The 18,990-nt window shown below is 41.4% G+C and overlaps 1 protein-coding gene across 4 annotated transcripts in view; it reads right to left on the minus strand.

Annotated features, from left to right (window-relative positions):
* Positions 1-18,990, minus strand: part of NRXN3 (neurexin 3) — a 1,384,038-nt gene that overhangs the window by 1,312,366 nt on the left and 52,682 nt on the right. For 2 of the 4 annotated variants that reach the window (XM_074996675.1, XM_074996673.1), the window contains exons 3-4: positions 18,539-18,568; positions 16,494-16,505 (exon numbers count right to left, since the gene is read on the minus strand). In XM_074996675.1, the coding sequence (XP_074852776.1) occupies positions 16,494-16,505; positions 18,539-18,568 (42 nt within the window). The remainder of the gene's footprint in view (positions 1-16,493; positions 16,506-18,538; positions 18,569-18,990) is intronic. The other 2 variants (XM_074996672.1, XM_074996671.1) reach the window with 1 other exon arrangement.

Genomic DNA, 18,990 nt, shown 5'->3' on the forward strand with positions numbered 1-18,990 from the left:
AAGTTTAACCCAGTAGATGGATAGCTAATACCTGAAAGAGAAAATTAATAAGAAAGCTAGACTGGTTTAAATAAAAAGTCGTCATAGAAGACAGAAAGAGAATCAAATATTTCCCCCAGAATTTTTAGATCATTATTTGGGAAGGGACAAGGGAAACACCAAAATAATAACTGAATCCCAAATATGTAGGCCAGAGCCAGTACAATAATGAATACATATACAAAACCAAATATGCTGATTGTTACGAACATTCAAGACAGGGCAAGCAATAAATTGTCCAGATTTTTTTTTTAAAGACACAGTTAACTGATGCCACGATAGAAGTGTAAAAATCCAGCAAGACAAAGTTACTACTAAGGTGCATGTAACCATATCTGGTAATACAAACTTACTGAGAATAGAAAAGCTCAGCTTGGAACTGGGCATTTTGTCAGAGGCAGGTTATTTTAAAAGACACCCATGCTTGCGATTCAGATATTCTGATTTTTCCCAGCACAGAAAGAATCTTTCTAGTGCTGAGGCACAGAAAGTCTGTCATGCCATGGTAACAATGATTCAGACTGTCTAGGATCAGTGTATGAAAGTACTCAATGTAAAATATTCAGAAATACTGATAACTAAATTCTTTGTATTACTTAAACAGTTCATACCTATAAAAGAAAGGAAGGGAATTTAACAGCTATTTACAAACAGAACATGTATTTGATAAAGAACATTTCCTGGGAGTTCCCAATTCTGGAAAAACAAAGAAATTGTAATTCAGATGCTTAAGGGATAGTTTCTGATATCCTTACTTAGGCTGATAGTGCCTCACTCCACAATAGTCTCATTAGCTTCAAAGGGACAACTGCACAATAATGCAACTTCCACCAAGAATAAGGTTATCAGAATCTGGCCCTAAAGTACATGAAAACAATGTTAGGCTAGTTCATGGTTTCCCAAACTGGCGGGTATGAAGAACCCCCCTGGGTGGTGGTGGCGGGGTATGAAGAAATTCCAGGGGGGTGTGAAGCAACGTTATTCCACCCACCCCAGGAAAGAGATGGTCTTTGCTTCCAGCTGTCAGCCCCTGCCATTTTATGTGGGCTACCCAGCACAGCCGCTATAAAAAGCAGACAGCTGGCAAAGACCCACATAGAACTAGAAGACCCACGTGGAGCTAGCGGACTCCTGCAAAGGTGAGTGATGGGGGAATTAGCCTGAGTCAGGGCCTAGCCCTAGGTCAAGGCAGCAAACCCACAGTCTCAACGAGCCTGGGCCCCAGCTCAGGGCAGGGCAGCAAACAAACAAACAGTCTGAGGAGTGCTTAAGCCCTGGTTCAGGGCAGGGCAGCAAACACAGTTCAGGAGAGCCAGGCCCTAGCTCAGGGCAGGACAGCAAACAAACAGTCCTAAGAGAGCCCACACCCTATTTCAGCCCATCAGCAATCTGTTTCCTGGGTCAGGAGAGGTGCAGGCAGCTGGCCTGAGTTAGCAGGGAAGGGGAGACTTCCACCTGGTAGGTGGGTGGTGGAGCGGGATGCAGGCCCACCCACTCCACTGCATCCCAGGCTGGGGCCCTGGTTGCAGCAGTATGGTCTGCTGCAAGAGTCAGCAGGGAATCCAGACCGCAACACACTGACCTGAGGCCCTTTAATGAGCCTCTCGATCCCCTGGGCCACTTTCATTCTCCCCTTCCGCGCATACCTGGGTGTCTGGTGGGACTCTCGGGGTTCCAGGTCTGGCTGGGGTCCAGATGGCTGGAGCCAGGCGTCCACGGTCTGTATGTAGATCCTGCAGCTCAGCCGAGCTCAAGGTGCAGGCCAAGTCCAATGCTCAGGTCACTCCTCAGGGTCAGGCTGTTCTTCTGGGTCAGACCAGTTCCCCAGGAGTACAAGGGGTGCCAGGACCGGCAGAGGTCCAGGTGATCCAATCCAGTCTGTGTCCCTCTGCAGGTTGCCAGTCTCCCCAGCAGGGAGCACAGAGCAGCCTTGTGGTTCCTCTGGAGGCTGGGCACCGACTGAGTCCTCAGACTGGGCTTTTACAGTCCTGGCCCTGCCTCCTGACTTCCGGTCAGGTGACTGGGAGGGGCCAGGCTCAGTCCAGAACAGCTCCTGCATGGGTTCCTCCCGTCCAGGTCAGTGGGCAGCCACTCTTCCCCACTACATAACCCCTACAAGGGGCAATAGCTTCGCCAATGGGAGAATGACTCCCAATGATGAAGCACTGTCCAGACTGGCACTTCCGCTCATTAAAACTTTTGTCATTGGAGAGGGGTATTTTTTCACACCCCAGAGCAACAAAAGTTTTAATTACAAAAGTGCTAGTGTCGACAGAGCCAGATAGTGATATTCTCATACAGACAAGTGTTTTAAGTATACCTGCTCTGCTGATGAAACCACATGTTACCAGCATGTCCAATGAGTGAATGCCAAAGATTTTTCATGGTGAGCTAATGGAGGGAAAGTGCTCTTGAGGAGGACAGAAGACACTTTTCAAAGACTCTCTTGAGTTATCCTTGAGGCATTACAATATTAACTCACTGAAGAGCTTGCTCATGATTGTTCTGTCTGGCAACGTCTCATCCACACTGGAGCTGCAGTATGTGAGCAGAGGAGAACTACTGAAGCCAAGCATCAGAAGCATAAATCTCACAACAGCAGCATGTCCTCTGTTAATGAATAAATCACAATGCCATCTCTTGTTCAGCATGTGACAGATTACAGCTCAAATTGGCCTGATCAGCCACTCACACTTTGACAGAAACTAAACCAATCAGTGATGTTATGGTCATCTTCAAAGTCAAACAGCGTATCCTGGATTTTCTTCTTGGAGCATATCCTGTGGTACTGAAGTACCTGGCTGTAGAGCACAGATTTTCTCAGTGTTTAAGTTGGTTACTGGATCTATGAAGGTAGGTGTGGTAATTTGTGGGTTTACTCTATGCAATTGTCCGTAAGGTTCCATTATTGAAAATGATCATAGTGTTCAGGAACTTGATGGTAGTGTGGGAGTGTTCTAGAGAAAGGTTAATGGACAGATGGTGGTTGAAGTTGTTGTGGAAATCTATGAGGGAATTTAGGTTATCTGTCCAGAGGATGAAAATATCATTGTATGTCAGGTGCATCATTAAAGGCATAGTGCATTTATCCAGAAATTCTTCTACAAGGTGGCTTCTACAAAGAGATTGGCTTATTGGGGAGGCTTCATAATACCCATGGCTGTTCCCATGGGTAAAGTGCTGGTGAATGAAAAAAACTTCTTATGGGAGAGGATGAAACAAATAGATTTGGGCTGTATATTTGAAGGTTTTCCTTTATCTTGAAAGCATTTGAGGCAGGCTATCATTGTGGTGATTGTTGGTTATAGGGAGGTCATATCCATGGAGGCCAGGATGGTATTCTGTGGGAGACTGTTAATGTCAAGGAGTTTGGGAGTAAGTCAGTTTGGTCATGGAGCAAGTTGGTCTTTAGTGCAGTGAGTGAATAAATACAAAACAATTCCTACACTCTCAAACTCACGTAAGAAAAAAAAGTAACATTATACAAACTGTGGGTGAATACTTTTCTCAAAGTGATCACTCTATATCTGACCTCTCAGTCCTTATCCTCAAAGGAAACATTTTCAAAAGAGGAGTCTGGGAGATTAAATTCATTACTCTTAGTTGACACCAAAAATCATGGACTGAAGAGAGACACTGGATTTATGGTTTAGTACAAAAATCTGTAACCCACTCAGCCCACCCCCCAGCTTTTTTCTCCTTCCCTTCCTATGACTGGAGAGGTGTTACTGGACCACTTCACCTTGAATGAGCTCTTGATATACGTGTTGAATACTTAGGGTAAAAAAAATCTGTTCCACCTTGTGTTTAGCTATGACGCTCTTGAGTACTTTTCTCAGACCTCATGAAAAGCTTTGTGTAAGCTTGAGAGATTGTCTCTCTCTCTCCCACAAAGCTGGTCCAGTAAAAGATATTACCTCCACCATTCCTATCCCCACCCCCATCCCTAAAGACTCTTCAATGACATTTATAGTAGTCAAGTTTTAATATTTCATGACTGACAGCACACTAACCCTGTACATAACAGAGTAGTTTTATTCTGATATAAAGCAGCAACCAGCTCATTTAGAACAACCTGGCCATTGTTAAAAGTAGTATTTAATGAAAATAGCTTGTGTACTTTATAACATGGAATCACTTCCAGTTGTCCTTAACAATAGTTGCTTTAAAAATGTCACAACAGTCAGATTCTACATTTTTTCTTATCAACACCAACTTCTAACGATAAAAGGATTGTGGGATTTTTAGATCATTCATTTAAATGTATAAAAGCACACCCACAAACCATTCTCCAGTCAAAATGTGATTCAGGGATTTTCAGAGGAAAGTGTCTTTAAACAACACAGACAGTGGTTGGTGTTAAGCATTTAACACATACTACAGAGACTCTTCTTATTCTATATATAGGAGAGAAATGTGGCATCTCAGACACCACTGTGTGGTAACTCTTGCAAAATGCTGCTAACATTTTAATGGTAACAAGTGCATACAGAAGTTCTCAAAGCACCTGTTCTAGTTTGTTTGGAGCCTTATCCCCATGAAATAGTTTAAATATAATTATTTATTTCAAAGGTACTGCAGTCTCTGTCTGCAACAAGAGGAAGGACAAGAGCAGAGTTTAGTGAGAATGAGCCATACTTCCTCAGACCACTGTCCAAGCAGACTTAAATTGCTATTCTTTACTGCCTTCATTCAGTTTTACATCAGTATTATCCCATTGATTCAATAGGGCTGTGTCTACATTACCTCCCTATTTCGAAGGGAGGATGGTAAGTACGGTGTCAGGAGATTATTAGTGAAATGCTGTGCTGCATATGCAGCACTTCATTTAGCTAATTCTCCCCCGCAGCAGCTTCGAAGTGTTCAACTTTGAAGTGCCGGTTCGCGTGTAGCCGCAGCTAACCCGCCAGTACTTCGAAGTGCCTGGGCAACTTTGAAGTCCCTTTACTCCTCAAAAGTACACGTGAACTGGCACTTCGAAGTTTAACACTTTGAAGTTGCCGCAGGGGAGAATTAGCTTAATGAAGTGCTGCAGATGCAGCACAGCACTTCACCAATAATCTCCCCACGCCCTACTTACCATCCTCCCTCCAAAGTAGGAAGGTAGTATAGACACAGCCTAGGTGTTGCAACAATGTAAAACGGATATAATGCAGTGGAGACAATGGCTCCTAATAACACTGTGATGACCCTAAACCTCTAAGGCTGTGTCTACACAGCAGTGTTATTCCTGAATAACATATTCTGGAACAGCTTGTTCTGAAATAGCACAGCTACACACAAAACGCATTTTGAAATAGTGCTCAGCTATTTCAAAATAAAGTACCTGCACAACAGAGCCCATTTCAGAATAGAGCCACTGGAAGCACTGTGGCTTATTTTGAAATAGACACTATTCCTCATACATTGAGGCCACGTCTGCACTAGCCCCCTCCTTTCAGAGGGGGCATGTTAATGAGGGATTTCGGAAGATGCTAATGAGTCGCTGCCATGAATATGCAGTGCCTCATTAGCATAATGGCAGCCATGTGCAATTCGAAAGTGCTGCCATCAAAACACACTCCGCCCGTGTAGAGTAGATGGGGGCATTTTGAAAGGACCCTCTGATTTCGAAACCCCCTTCTTCCCAAAACCAAAAGACCCCCATCTACTGTACATGGGCAGCCTCGGTTTCGAAAGTGGCACTTCCAAATCGCACGTGGCCGCCATTATGCTAATGAGGTGCTGCATAGTCATGGTGGAGCCTCATTAGCTTCTGAAATCTCTCATTAACATGCCTCCTCCAAAAGGAAGAAGCTAGTGTAAACATGGCCTGAGATTTACCAGTTTCAAAATAAGGCATCCAACTATTTTGAAATTATTTCAAAATAGTGCTTTGATTGTGTAGGTACTCACACAGGCCATTTCTACACAGGCCACTTTCTTCGAAAGTGGCTTGGTAATACACGGCCCAAAATATGCTAATGAGGTGCAGATGCAAATTTCCTCTGCCTCATTAGGATATGGTCACGTGATTTGGAGTCCAGAAGACTGTTCTTCTGGACTCCAAACCGCCGTGTAGAAGCGCAGCTCCCGGGGGAGCTTCCGGAAGGAAGTCCTTCTTCCAGAGGCCCCTTCGTCTTTTGGGACGAAGGGGCCTCCAGAAGGACTTCCTTCCGGAAGACCCCGTGGGGGCTGCGCTTCTAAATGGCGTTTTGGAGTCCGGAAGAACGGTCTTCCAGACTCCAAATCACATGACTGCATGCTAATGAGATGTGGGGAATTTGCATCCACGCCTCACTAGCATATTTTGGGCCATGTATTACCATGCCACTTTCAAAGAAAGTGGCCTGTGTAGAAACAGCCATAGTTATTTCAAAATAGTGGCCACTATTTTGAAATACTTTGCTGTGTAAACATACTGGCTGTGTCTGCTCTAACACTGCACTTTTGAATGAGGAAATCGAAAATGCGAACGGGGTGCAGATTTATATACCTGGTACCTCATTTGCATATTCTCCTTTCAAAAGAAAAAAAAGCAGTTTACATATGGCTCTTATGAAAGTAAACCCCAACTTTGAAAGAACACATCTTCCTATTTTGTTTCAGGAAGATGGGTTCTTTCAAAGATGGGGTTTACTGTCGAAAGAGCTATGTCTACACTGCTTTTTTTCTTTCGAAAGAAACTCTTTCGAAAGAAGAATATGCATATTAGGTGCCAGATATTTTGCATGCCTCTTTCGAAAGAGGAATGTGAGGGTAGGCACAGCCACTCTAAGGCTGCTGCTACACTACCACTGTCTTGTCAGAGGGGGCATGGCAACGAGGCAATTTGGAGCAGGCTAATGTGTTACTGGCATGTGTATTCAGAACCTAATTAGCATAATGGTGGCTGCATGAACACACTTCGAATTGCAGATTGACAGTGAAGATGGGAGCAGCTTCAAAATAGGTGCCCCGCTTCGACATTCCCTTACTCCCACAGAACTATATCGGAGTAAGGGAATGTCAAAGTCGGGCATTTATTTCAAAGCTGTCCCCATCTTCACTGTCAATCTGAAATTTAAAGTTTGTTTGGCCAGCTGCCATTATGCTAGTGAGGTGCTGAATATGCACATCAGTGCCTTATTAGCCTGCTTTGAATTGCCTCTTTACCATGCCCACTCCCACAGGACAATGGTAGTGTAGCAGTAGCTTAAGTAAACAAAGCCTCAATGGCACCAGATAAGGATCTCAAAGGACACCCTGTTGAAACAGACATTATGGTGCATTACCTTACAAGGTGCAGAACACCCAGCCATGATGCTAAGCTCCTTCAATTCCCGTTGACTTCAGGGGCTGTGAAGAGCACAGACCACTTGCAGAAGTGTTTAGTGACTTGAAGAAGCAAGCCTTGTGTAGCAAAACATTGAAAAAGGAAAAAGGCTTCGAAAACAAGGGTAAATATTACAGTAGTGGAGGTCCACCACTGCATTTCCATATTGGTTCTTTGGATTCCTGTGTCTAACATACTAAGATCTCTCTCCTTACCTTATAAATTATCATCATGGGTCTCCCTTCCATTCAGCCATGTAGTTTCTAATTTATCATGGAGCTTGGAATGGTCAGGATAATGAAAAGCAGCATTTGGAGCAGTCCAGCTCCAAGACAGGTCAGCGTATGCAGTTGATTGAAGGGCTATGCCCAACAGGAGATACTGTAGGGAGATCAGAGTCTGGTAAACTAGTACCAAAGACTTAGAAAGCAGTATACTAGTCATTTCAGAGACTGTGGGGATTACTTAACAGTTACAACAAGAAGTCCTGTGGCACCTTATAGATTAACAGATAAACTAAGAGTCTATAAGGTGCCACAGGACTTCCTTTTGTTCTCAAAGATACAGACTAACACGGCTACCTCTCTGATATTTAACAGTTACAGTGATTTAGGGTCAGATTTTAAAGGGCTTTTAGGTAGTTAAAGAACAAAAATACTAGAAGGGATGGGTAGTATTACACACTTACCAAAGGGATGACAATGTTTGCAATAATGACTTTACAACCATTTGTGTAGCATATTATCAGCTAATCTCCAGTCACAATATTTACCATCAGGCATAACACTGCAAACAAGGCCATTGTTTCTACATCCTCATCACAGATGCATCAGATCCCATCCAGGTTATGCAATCCATATTTTATAAATTCTTCAATGTTGTAAGCTATCACTCTCATCCATGAAAAGCTAGAATGGGCCTTAAAGCAAGAAAACTGTATCTTTCATTGGTTTTCATATGTTGCAGGGCTGTCTGTTGAGTAAGACAAGGGGCCTGTTTTAGTCTCCGATGACATTATCATCACTTTGCGTATTACCATAAAGCCCAGGAAATAAGCTATTACCCACCATCACTCCTCCAAAATGCTATCCTAGAGAATCATGCGTTCAAAAAACTGCATTAACTGTCAGAATTAGAGTCCATTTAAATGGCAGCTGTTCTTTCATTCCTAAATAGGTTCTCAGTTTAAAACTTCATTCTGTACTTGTCTCTTTATTAACAGCACTTTCAACAGATACAGAGAAAAATCAGATTTCTTTTAAAAAAGGAAGATAAATCTCTTTCCCCTGCGTTACTATCACCACACATGTAATATTAAAAGAAAATAAAATTTCAGAAATCCGATGGACACTTAATCATTAATGACTGTGCATTTACTTTTGTCTTTCATTCAATTTCTGCTATAATGATAAACCATTAACTAGCGCTTTCTGTTTCTAGTCAGCTCCGCTTTCAGGTTCTCATGCACTAACCAATATCTCGTTTATTTGGGCTTCTCACACTTAAGGAAAAGGTTTGCTTTTCTTTTAATCACTTATTTTAAAAAAATCATAAAGCTAGTCTTAATTTAAGAAAGTAAATTTAAATAGAAAAGCTAAATGCAGGCTCTTAGCAACTTGCCATGATCCTTTTTCATTTTAAAACTGTGTCTTCAAAAAGATAACAAAGATAAAATATAGTTACAGAATTATTTATTAAGATTTTTCCCCCTTTCTGCTGCTTTGCATCTTTGTTACTGTTCACTGGAAAAACTCCAACATGCAGGGAAAAAGCACTTTAAAACATTAACAGAAAGGACTAAATATATGCCAGGAAAAGGCACAGTGTCTCTTTAAGAGTCAACAGTAAATTAACTTGCCCAAAAGAGTGCAATAATTAGCAGTTAGTAGCTTATTAAAAGGATGGCAAAGGCCAAGCTGCCATCTGGGATCTCGAGTTTCTTGTGATTGTTATTATGTCAAGATGTGCAAGTTGCATTAGCTTTCATGTCACCATGCTTGCCCTTATTTTACATGTAAATTTTAATGAAAGATACAGCACTTTAAAAATCAGATGTCCATCAAAAGTGCTATTAGTCTGGCTTTTACAAAACATATGGCCTGTTTCTCTACCTTTGCATCTACACAACAATGAATGCCTCTAAAAAATAGTCTCTTTGTGCAGACTGAAACCTGAGCCCCATCAAAAACAGCATATTACAATACCACATAAGAGGACAATATTTTTGCCACTGTTTACACACAAAGCAACCACGATGTTTTTAACTCCCACAGGAATCATTCTTCTTAATGAAAATTAAAGCCAATTAAGAGTCAGCTGATTATTCACATATAAAAGACTGCTTCAGAAATGAAGAAGACAGTAAATGAGATATATGAATTTATAAATTGACACAGTTAACACTTTATTGTGTATTTTGCAGTTCACACGTGTAGATATATTCACACATTTTCACATGCAAAAGCCATGATTTTGTCACAAGATTTCATGCTGTAATATTTTATTTGTCTGGATTTAAAAATATAGAGAAAGATGGCTAAAAATTAGGAAAACTTTCTGCAACATTTTTGCACAATGGTGCTTTTTATTAGTATAATATCAACAATTTGATGAACATTTTCAAAATAATTCTGACATACAGAAAATGCCCTCCACTTTTATAGGTAAACAAAACCAGAATGAATGTTTTGTTTAAAAAAATCCCTTTTCTGCCCCTTCAGAATTTGAAATCAGGAACATGCTGACCATTTCTAAATATACACAAAGGATTTTAGATACAAATTAAATTAGGCAAAAGAGAAATAAAAAAATAAGAAAGCCGCAGCACTGGTATTAATTATTAAAAGGTGACTCATTGACATATAACTCCATATTTAAAATTACTCAGTTCCAACCTATTGTTTTTATGGAGTGGACATTTATAAAGCATAAAACAAAATAGTTCATTTTTACACAACACCATCAAAAGGAAGTAATAGCCAAAAGTCAAAATCCTCCTAATAAACCACACAAATTATTTTTACTTTTAAAAGAATGGGAGAAAAAAAATCACACCAACTTTCAAAAAAATCAGTAAAAGTAGTGGTAAGGGAGAAGGGACGCCAGAAAATGTACATTCACAAAGCACAGACATGTCAGATGTTTTCGAAGACAAATCAACAGCTTAAGCAGCACGGGCAAGGCTGCCAATGTAAATGTAACGGTGTCTTTTTTCCTGTCTTATAATTAGATATTTATAGTGAATAAATGAGTTTCTTTTCATAATTAGTTACTGGCATTTCACTTAACATTTGCATAAACCTTTGTCTATTCAGCTGAATTTACTCACAGGGTTTTTAAATCCAAATGGTGCCATGGGCAAGTAACATGGAGATGATTTTGCAAATCATTGGTTAAACTCCTATAATTGTTTCCGTTAGAGGCCACAAAAGAAAGTCAATTTTTTTTACTTTGCTGTCCGTCACCTGCCATTGAACACTAGGAAAGGGTATTTCAAAAATAACCTTACCTGACTTCAAAAGAGTTACATAATATTAGAAAGTCTTAACAGATTTATCTAAATTAAGACCAGCCTGGGCTAGGAAGCTGACCAGACTTTGCCACAATGAGAGCTACACATCCGAAATCTGACATGATATTAGCCGGACAACCACTTATCATGGGTATGGCCAAATTTCCCTTGGTTCCATAGAGTTTGTTTACAGTCACCAGTCCTGGCTCTCAGTGTCCTGTGCTGTTAGTTAGCTCTAATTTACCCCTAAATGTCTTCTAAGAGCCCAGTAAGCAATGAAACTGTTGGTAATGTGTTAGACGATATTGTGAACAAAACAGACCTCCGATGGTCTGCCAAATTCTCTCATCTGGCACCAGTCCAGTCTTGAGGATGCTGGACAATAGAGGTTCAATCTGTACTACACTTTTGAAAACAAAGCAAAACAAACTGAACTAAAATAAGCCATATACAAGCTCTGTGCCTACTCTTTCTTTCTCCTCCTTGATGATGAAAAGTTGCCAAATATTTGAATTGGAAAGCAATAAAAACCTGCAGTTGATCAGCTCTTCACCCTGACCTCACATTATGGATGCCGAAAAGGCAAGGAACACAGACACTATTTTAGGACATTTAGGACTGGGGGCGTATGCAGCATAATGGAAACACTTTGAACGTTCTTGAGTTACAGGATAGCCTAGAAATCAGTTACTTTCTCACATTTGTACATAACCTCCATGTATTTTTATAGCTTTTTGTGAACACACCATCCAACCAAAACCAGAAGGAATGCTGCCACTGACTTCAAGGGGGCCAGGCTTCCCTTCACTGAATCAAATTCATTGCTGATGCAATTCCGTGGAAATCAATGTCATCACCCACAGGAATGAATTTGGCCCATTTCCTGTGGAGACCAATCACAACAGAATCTTAAGCCAAACCAACAATAAAGGGAAACAATAGTGACAATAACAGGAAAAACACTGCAAGACTAAGGGGATTTTTAGTGACAGGTAGTGGCAAGGCAATAATCATTCACTTAACCAAAGGCTTTCAAGAGAACAGTTGATATGGAAGAATGAGACCAGACATCAACTCCAGCTCAACAACAAATTACAGTTGATTTATTTTTGTATTACGTATGTGTGTAGAATGGGATAGAGAAATAAGTATAACCTAATTATTCCGTAAGTCACGTGTTCCTGCTCCATACAAAGAGATGGACACCATAATCCAAGAAAAACTAAATAAAAATCTTGCCCATCCTGCCTTGAATTTGATGGTCATACATTTACTTTATCTCTACAGGCACCAGTTTTCTCTTTAGTTTCAAATGTCTGAGTAATCACAAGCACTACACATCTACTCAGCTTCCAGGACCTAAGAAGAAAGCACACGGATGCCTTCCTGCCACCTTCCTCCTTCTCATGCACAATGTTGTTGTAGCCATGTGGGTCCCCGGATATTAGAGAAACAAGATTGGTGAGGCAATATATTTTATTTGACCAACTTCCATTGGTAAGAGACAAGGTTTTGAGCTTCCACAGTCCTCTTCAGAATCTGAAGAAGAGCTCTGGGTAAGCTCAAAAGCTTGTCTCTCTCACTGGCCAAAGATGGTCTAATAAATGATTATCTCAACCACTTTGTCTCATCTTCTTCTTGTCTGTTAATTACATTAATTTCTAAAAATACCATGATGTTCAGCTTTCCATGAATGTCCTGGGGAAAAGAAAGGTCTTTCAGCCTTTGAAAGCATCAGATGAAGAAGAAATATTTTATGGCAGAAGTACCCATAAATGCAAGATGTGAGATTCACTGGTTGCCCCAATGACAAACACAGAGTCACAAATTGAATATATTTTTGAATATTTTTTGTAAATTCAGATAAAACACAAGGCCTCAGCTGAACTACAGTGTCTTGTTCTGAGTGCCATGTTTTGGGAAAGATTTGGAAAAAGTATAAATGGCCGTGCCTACACTACCCAAAAACTTCGAAATGGCCATGCAAATGGCCTTTTTGAAGTTTACTAATGAAATGCTGAAATACATATTCAGCAGCTCATTAGCATGCGGGCAGCTGCAGCACTTCGACATTGGCACGGCTTGTCCAGACGGGGCTCCTTTTCGAAAGGACCCCACCTACTTCGAAGTCCCCTTATTCTCATCTGCTCATAGGAATAAGGGGACTTCGAAGTAGTCGGGGTCCTCTCGAAAAGGAGCCCCATCTGGACAAGCTGCGCAGCGGTGAGCTGCATCAATTTCGAAGTGCCGCGGCCGCCTGCATGCCAATGAGGCTCTGAATATGTATTTCAGCACTTCATTAGTAAACTTCGAAATGGCCATTTGCATGGCCATTTCGAAGTTTTTGGCTAGTGTAGACATAGCCAATGTGAGCAACAAAAGAAGATTGTCTAGAAATCATGACCAACAAGGAAAATTGGTTTGTTTAGTCTGCAGAAAAGATGATGGAGGGGAAGGAAAGATCGTTGTCAAGTGCATGAAAGTTTGTTATACAGAGGAAGGTGATAAATTGTTCTCCTTATCAAGTGAGGACAAGACAAAAAATAATGGTCTTAAATTGCAGGAAGGAAGATTGAAGTTAGACTTCAGGAAAAAACTTCCTACCTGTAAAGGTGGATAAGCACTAGAATGGATTAGCTGGGAAGGTTGTAGATCCTCCGTCATTTGAGCTTTTAAGTAATTAGACCAACACCTGTAAGGGATGGTCAAGATAATACTAAGTTCTTCTTCAATTCAAGGGACTAGACTAGACGACCTACCAAGAGTCCTTCTAGTCATACCTTTCTGTGATTATTTGTTTGTTGCTGTGGCATGAGGAAGTGGCTGCCACTCTTTACTTTAAAAAAAAATATGCATAGAAACATAGACCTTCCAGGCTCATCTACAGATGCATTCTGGGTTATTTTTTCTATAAGCTGTAGAACAGTGATGGGCCAAACGCAGCCCATTGGGGTTCTGCCTGCAGCCTATGGACCCACTCTTTGTACCCTCTTTCATGTGCCTTTTGCACACTGGGACACTGGAGCCCTGCACTTCCTACTCCTCCCCCTTCCCTCCCAGCATGTTCGCAGCGCTAGGAATCTGCTGATATGTGCTCTGTTCCCACTTGAGGCTGTTCAAGCTCTGAGCAGGGACAGAGTGTCAATCAACAGATACGTGGTCCTATGAAAGTGCTAGAGCATAGGGGAGGAGTAGGAAGTGCAGGGACCCAGTGAGCAAGAGGTGTGGGAGAAAGGGGGCAGACAGAAGGTGCATAGGCTGCAGGTGGAACTCCAGTGGGCCGCGGGTCATAGGTTGCCTACCACTGCCAGTCATGAGGCCCAAAGAGACAAGGAAGGGTCACTCACACAGCCCACTCACTGGTCTTGGCTGCCCATTGCTCAAGTAGAATCTAAGTAGAGGTTAAACCTCTCTAGCTGGGCACTCTCAGGAATTGACCGGTGCTGAACCAGGGCATTTGCCAAACCACAGAAGGTCAATATTGTCTAGCAGCATTATCAACACTTCCCTGGATTACTGGGCTCTTAGACATCTAGGTGTAAATTGGAGAAAAATAACAGCATGGAACACTGAGAGCCAGGACTGGTGGCTGTAAACAAATGTTTTAGGATAGAGGGAAACTAGGTCACGCCCATGACAAGTGGACATCTAGCTAACTAAAATCATGCTGGACCATGGGTAGTGCCAGCCCAGATAGTGCTGGACTAAGGAGGATCAACCTGTAGTTATACAGGCACAACTGAACACTTTCAAAGTTATTTCTCACACAGTATTATGGCACTTTAAGCAGCTAATCCTTATAAACTGAACTGCCCGCTTGCAAGTTTGCTCCGAATTGAAACAATTTATCATTTTCCTTGTTTCACTATAGCAACTGAACATATACTTCCATGGACCACACTTCCACAGACTTACTTCACTGACAGTTTTGCCTGAGTAAAAACTTAAGGGTTTAGCTCTAAAATGCCTTGTTTATGCTACGGAGCCTTACACCTCAAAGGACAAGATGAGTAGGTAATGATAGTTAGTTGAATAAGAGACTTGTCCTTGTTTACATTGACCACTAACTCATGCTCAGCACTGTGTCAACTAACTTGACTGTTGGCAAATGTATTCAGTCACAGTGACATTCTCTAGCATACACTTGGCCTACGAAGCTTCCATCTTTAGCAAGGTGTACATGTGAGGTTAGAAAGCACTTCTTCCTAGCTAGAACACCTCAGGAACCTTGAGTGGAGCATGCAAGAAAACATACTTAGGAGCTGCAGCTAACAAATTCAACACATTTTTTTTAATTATTTTTTTTTAGCTGGAACAAAAATTATAAACAGTAGTGGAAATTTTTCATCCCAACCAACAGAATAAATAATATAACCAATTTGACAAATTATTGAGAACCAACTAAATACAAATGCATCAGAAAAAGACAGGCTGTAACAGCTACCCTCACTGCAAAGAGAGATTGTTTGCCAAACCACATAGCTGCATGGAATCCAGGATAACTGTTAAATAGGTAAAGATGATTTGTGCCCTCAAAGGAAGGCTCATTGTGAGCACATCCCTTAGCGCCTGCATTTTCCCACACCCATAGTGGTACCATTTCCATTCAATAATTCAAACCCCAGTTTTTCATAGGCTCTGGAACAAGTCTGAGATTCCACCATGTCCAGATCATGCTAGCTCAGCTGCTCAGATCTTCCAGCAAAGTGTTTGCTAGGCACTAGGCCTCAAGACAATGAAACCCTTTAATCATTCTGTCAAAGCATTGGTGGGGAACCAGGACAAAGGAGTTGGTTTTATTTAAGTAAGTGTTCTCGCAGCTTATCAATTAATTTTCCCCTCCTTTCTTGCTCTTTTTCCAAACACTTCACCAAATTGGAGACCTCCAACAAGTTTGCTGTACTCAGTTCTTTGGCAGTTTTAATTAGGTATGGGTGGCTGCCTTGCTACATGCTACCAATAGTAACAGAGTGTGAACTGCAGGAAGGCAATTTGGAGCCACACATCAAGTTCAGTCACATCCCTCACTTTGCTTTAATGAGGTGCAAAAGAGACTCTCTGTTTAGCAGTACTGATTCTTCCCCATCTCCCCACATCTCAGTACCTTTGGGAAGAAAAGCATTTTTGTTTTTGTCCCCCCACCTAAAAGACTCCGGGAATTAAAAGAAAACAGACAAGAAAGCACAAAATTCCACCCGAGTTAAAGAGAACTTAATTTGCCACCCTCCAATGTTTACTGTGCCAACTGCAGTCAATGTCAAAATGCCCAGCAATTGTATCACCCCAACATGGCAGCGATATCAGTGCCAGATAACCTGCCCCTGCCCTTCTGGCTCTGTCTTGTCTGAAACATTACCAGAACTTTTGCTCTGGCTTCTTAAACTGCACAGCAGTTGCCATTCTGCACAGCTGACATTTCAGTATAAATCATGAGACACCTAGAGCCTGTGAGACCAAGATGAAGCATTAATCTGAATAAATATCACCTTCCATAATTCCAGATAAAGCAGATGGAAAGGACTAAGGAGAGAGTTGGCTTTAGTTAAAGTTCTAATGTGAACCATATTCATAGAAATTACATTTCCCCCATGACACATGAACATTTCAACAGCAGATCAAGACTTCAAATTAAAAGAAAGCAATCTCTACCTTTACTTCTACCTACAGATAGGAAGTTGTACATCCAGTTAAGTAGTGATACGGAGGCGTGTCCATCATGGAGGAGGCAAGCGAGAAGAGCAGGAGGAAGGATAAAAAATAAGGTCACTGTGCACACTCACACAATATAACAACAGGAACATAAAACACACACAGCACAAAAACAACAGCACACAATAAAACATCACGAAAAGAGAAAACACACCACAACAACATGATGCTTAAACAATGGACAGTGTGACTACTAGCCACTGCCTGTTTAAGATCTTTGGCTTTGGTTTGATTTTCTATGGAGTAATACAAACTGCCCATGCAATAGCACTTCAATGATGCACGTCACTCCACATCAAATGCAAAAGAGCGGCAACACCCTGCAGAAACATATTTGCTGCATATTTTCCACATACCAATAGTGGAGTATGGTGAGAAAGACTGTAGAACTTCTCTGGACACACAGTGTTTGTATATTACATTGAGATAATATATATGTTTATATACACACGATAGTGTATATATTATGCACATAGAGTGAAATGACAGAGAAGTGGTTGGCAAACAAAGAAAGGGAAAGGAAAGGAAACAAGCAGCCACTCTTCCTTGATATGAGATAGATAAAGGATGATCGCCGATGACACCAGAGCTTAAGAGTTTTTAGACTATTCACCAGGCAAGTAGATATGGACAGGGTTGTTGGCAGTAGAGCAGTCTGGATAGGGTCATGTGACTCCTTAAAACAACTAGGTTTTCAACTTGCAATCTAAAGACAACGTGCTTCCCTTTATGTAATTACTTGTAGGAAGAATAGATTGTGTCCTCTCCTCACAATGTCCACTTTCTCCAGGTAAATCTAATTAACCATGAGCCCTCCCACACAATGGGTTCCAACTTTTCAGCACTTTTCAACCCTCTGATGGTGGGATATCCTTTTCTAATCTCAGCAAACAAAACTGTGCCCATTATTCCAGAGGAAGGTTACCAAATCTGTACACAGATGTAAAACTAACTATCACTTAGAAACAGACTCCCTCTTTTACACACCCAAGCACCTTCTGGATTTTTCTACTGAAGCTTGGGTACCAGAACAAGCCCATGGTGGCTTGTCCTTGGGCTCATTGCTTCAGCAGCTTTGCTTAAGTCATGAACTATTTCATTACTGTTTAAGTGAGATGAGAAGGCATCTCCAGTGCTGCTCCATGCACCTGCTCCCTCCTTATTGAGCTTCCTACATGCTAAAAGAGGTTGACACCAAAACACTGACACTGACCATCCAAAGCTCTACAGAACCACCTCCCTCCAGTCTCTCTCTCTCTCTCCCTCTAGTCCCTGTATCACAATTCTGCCAAAACAAATAGACAACTAACAAAATCTGCAACAAATTCCAGACTGAGCTATTGAAATGTGGACTCTGATTTAGGCCAAAATCTTATTAGCAGCCCACACTGGGGTTACCCCCGTTCATTTTCCAGTGCATTTTGTTCCTTGCATATTTGAATATTTTAAGCTGCAGATGTAGAATGTACAGACCATTATATGTAATTTTCTCCAGGGTGCATAATGAGCTAGAATCATGCCATGATGGCTATTAGCACGGTTTTGCAAGAATTTTGCTCTGGGGAAAAAAAAGCAAACACTGAGGGTTGCATTTACCAAACAGGGCAAAGAGTCTTTGTAGCAGGTATCAAAAGGAAGGAAAAAGAAGAGTAAAAGGTTGTGCTGGTGCATGAAAGGGAGGAACAGTTTTCCTTCTCTCTGTTTAAATTTACTTTAATTTGTTTCTGTCCCATCACAACTATCATGATTCACTGCAAACCCCCAAAATCTCTGCCCTGGGCATGGGTAATGCAGTCCCAGTTTGTCAAACTGCCATGGGTGAGGGGAAGGCCGGGGTGTAAAATGCCAATGAATTGATCGACAAATCCACCCTATGATCTGGACCAGGTTGCCTTCTGTAAGCCAAGCCCAGTTCAAGAAAGACCACAGATCATCATTGTCAATAATCAGTGACTGGCAAAGAGGCGAAAAGACAAAGGGCTTACCTTGTTCACCCATCATCAGGTGTGAGAGGCCTTTGAGAAAGAGAGAGAAAGAGAGAGGGGGGAAATAAGAAAGAAAGCACACAACAGAAAAGCAGAAAGGCAAATATACATACACACGCATATTGATCAGCAGGTGTATAGATCAATCACTTATACAGTCCAATACCTCCTAGTATTGGAGATCACATACTTGAAATGAACTAAGTATGAGCATCACACTGTGCGCACACACACATTCCATAGCTTCCCGTGTCAGGCAGGAAAGCTTGTGTCATAGCGCAAGAAGTCTAGTGCCAGTTGCAGACTAGTTCTATATTTAGAAAAGCAATTCAGATGGTACCAAAATCCACCGTGGTTAATTGGACTAGAACAACTTTGGCCTGCTTTGAAGACCTCCTGTAAATTTGCAAGGGGCAATTTCTGCTAAGTGCATGTACCAGCACATAATTTTA

Source organism: Carettochelys insculpta, chromosome 6, assembly GCF_033958435.1.
Source record: "Carettochelys insculpta isolate YL-2023 chromosome 6, ASM3395843v1, whole genome shotgun sequence".
NCBI classification, from domain to species: Eukaryota; Metazoa; Chordata; order Testudines; family Carettochelyidae; genus Carettochelys; species Carettochelys insculpta.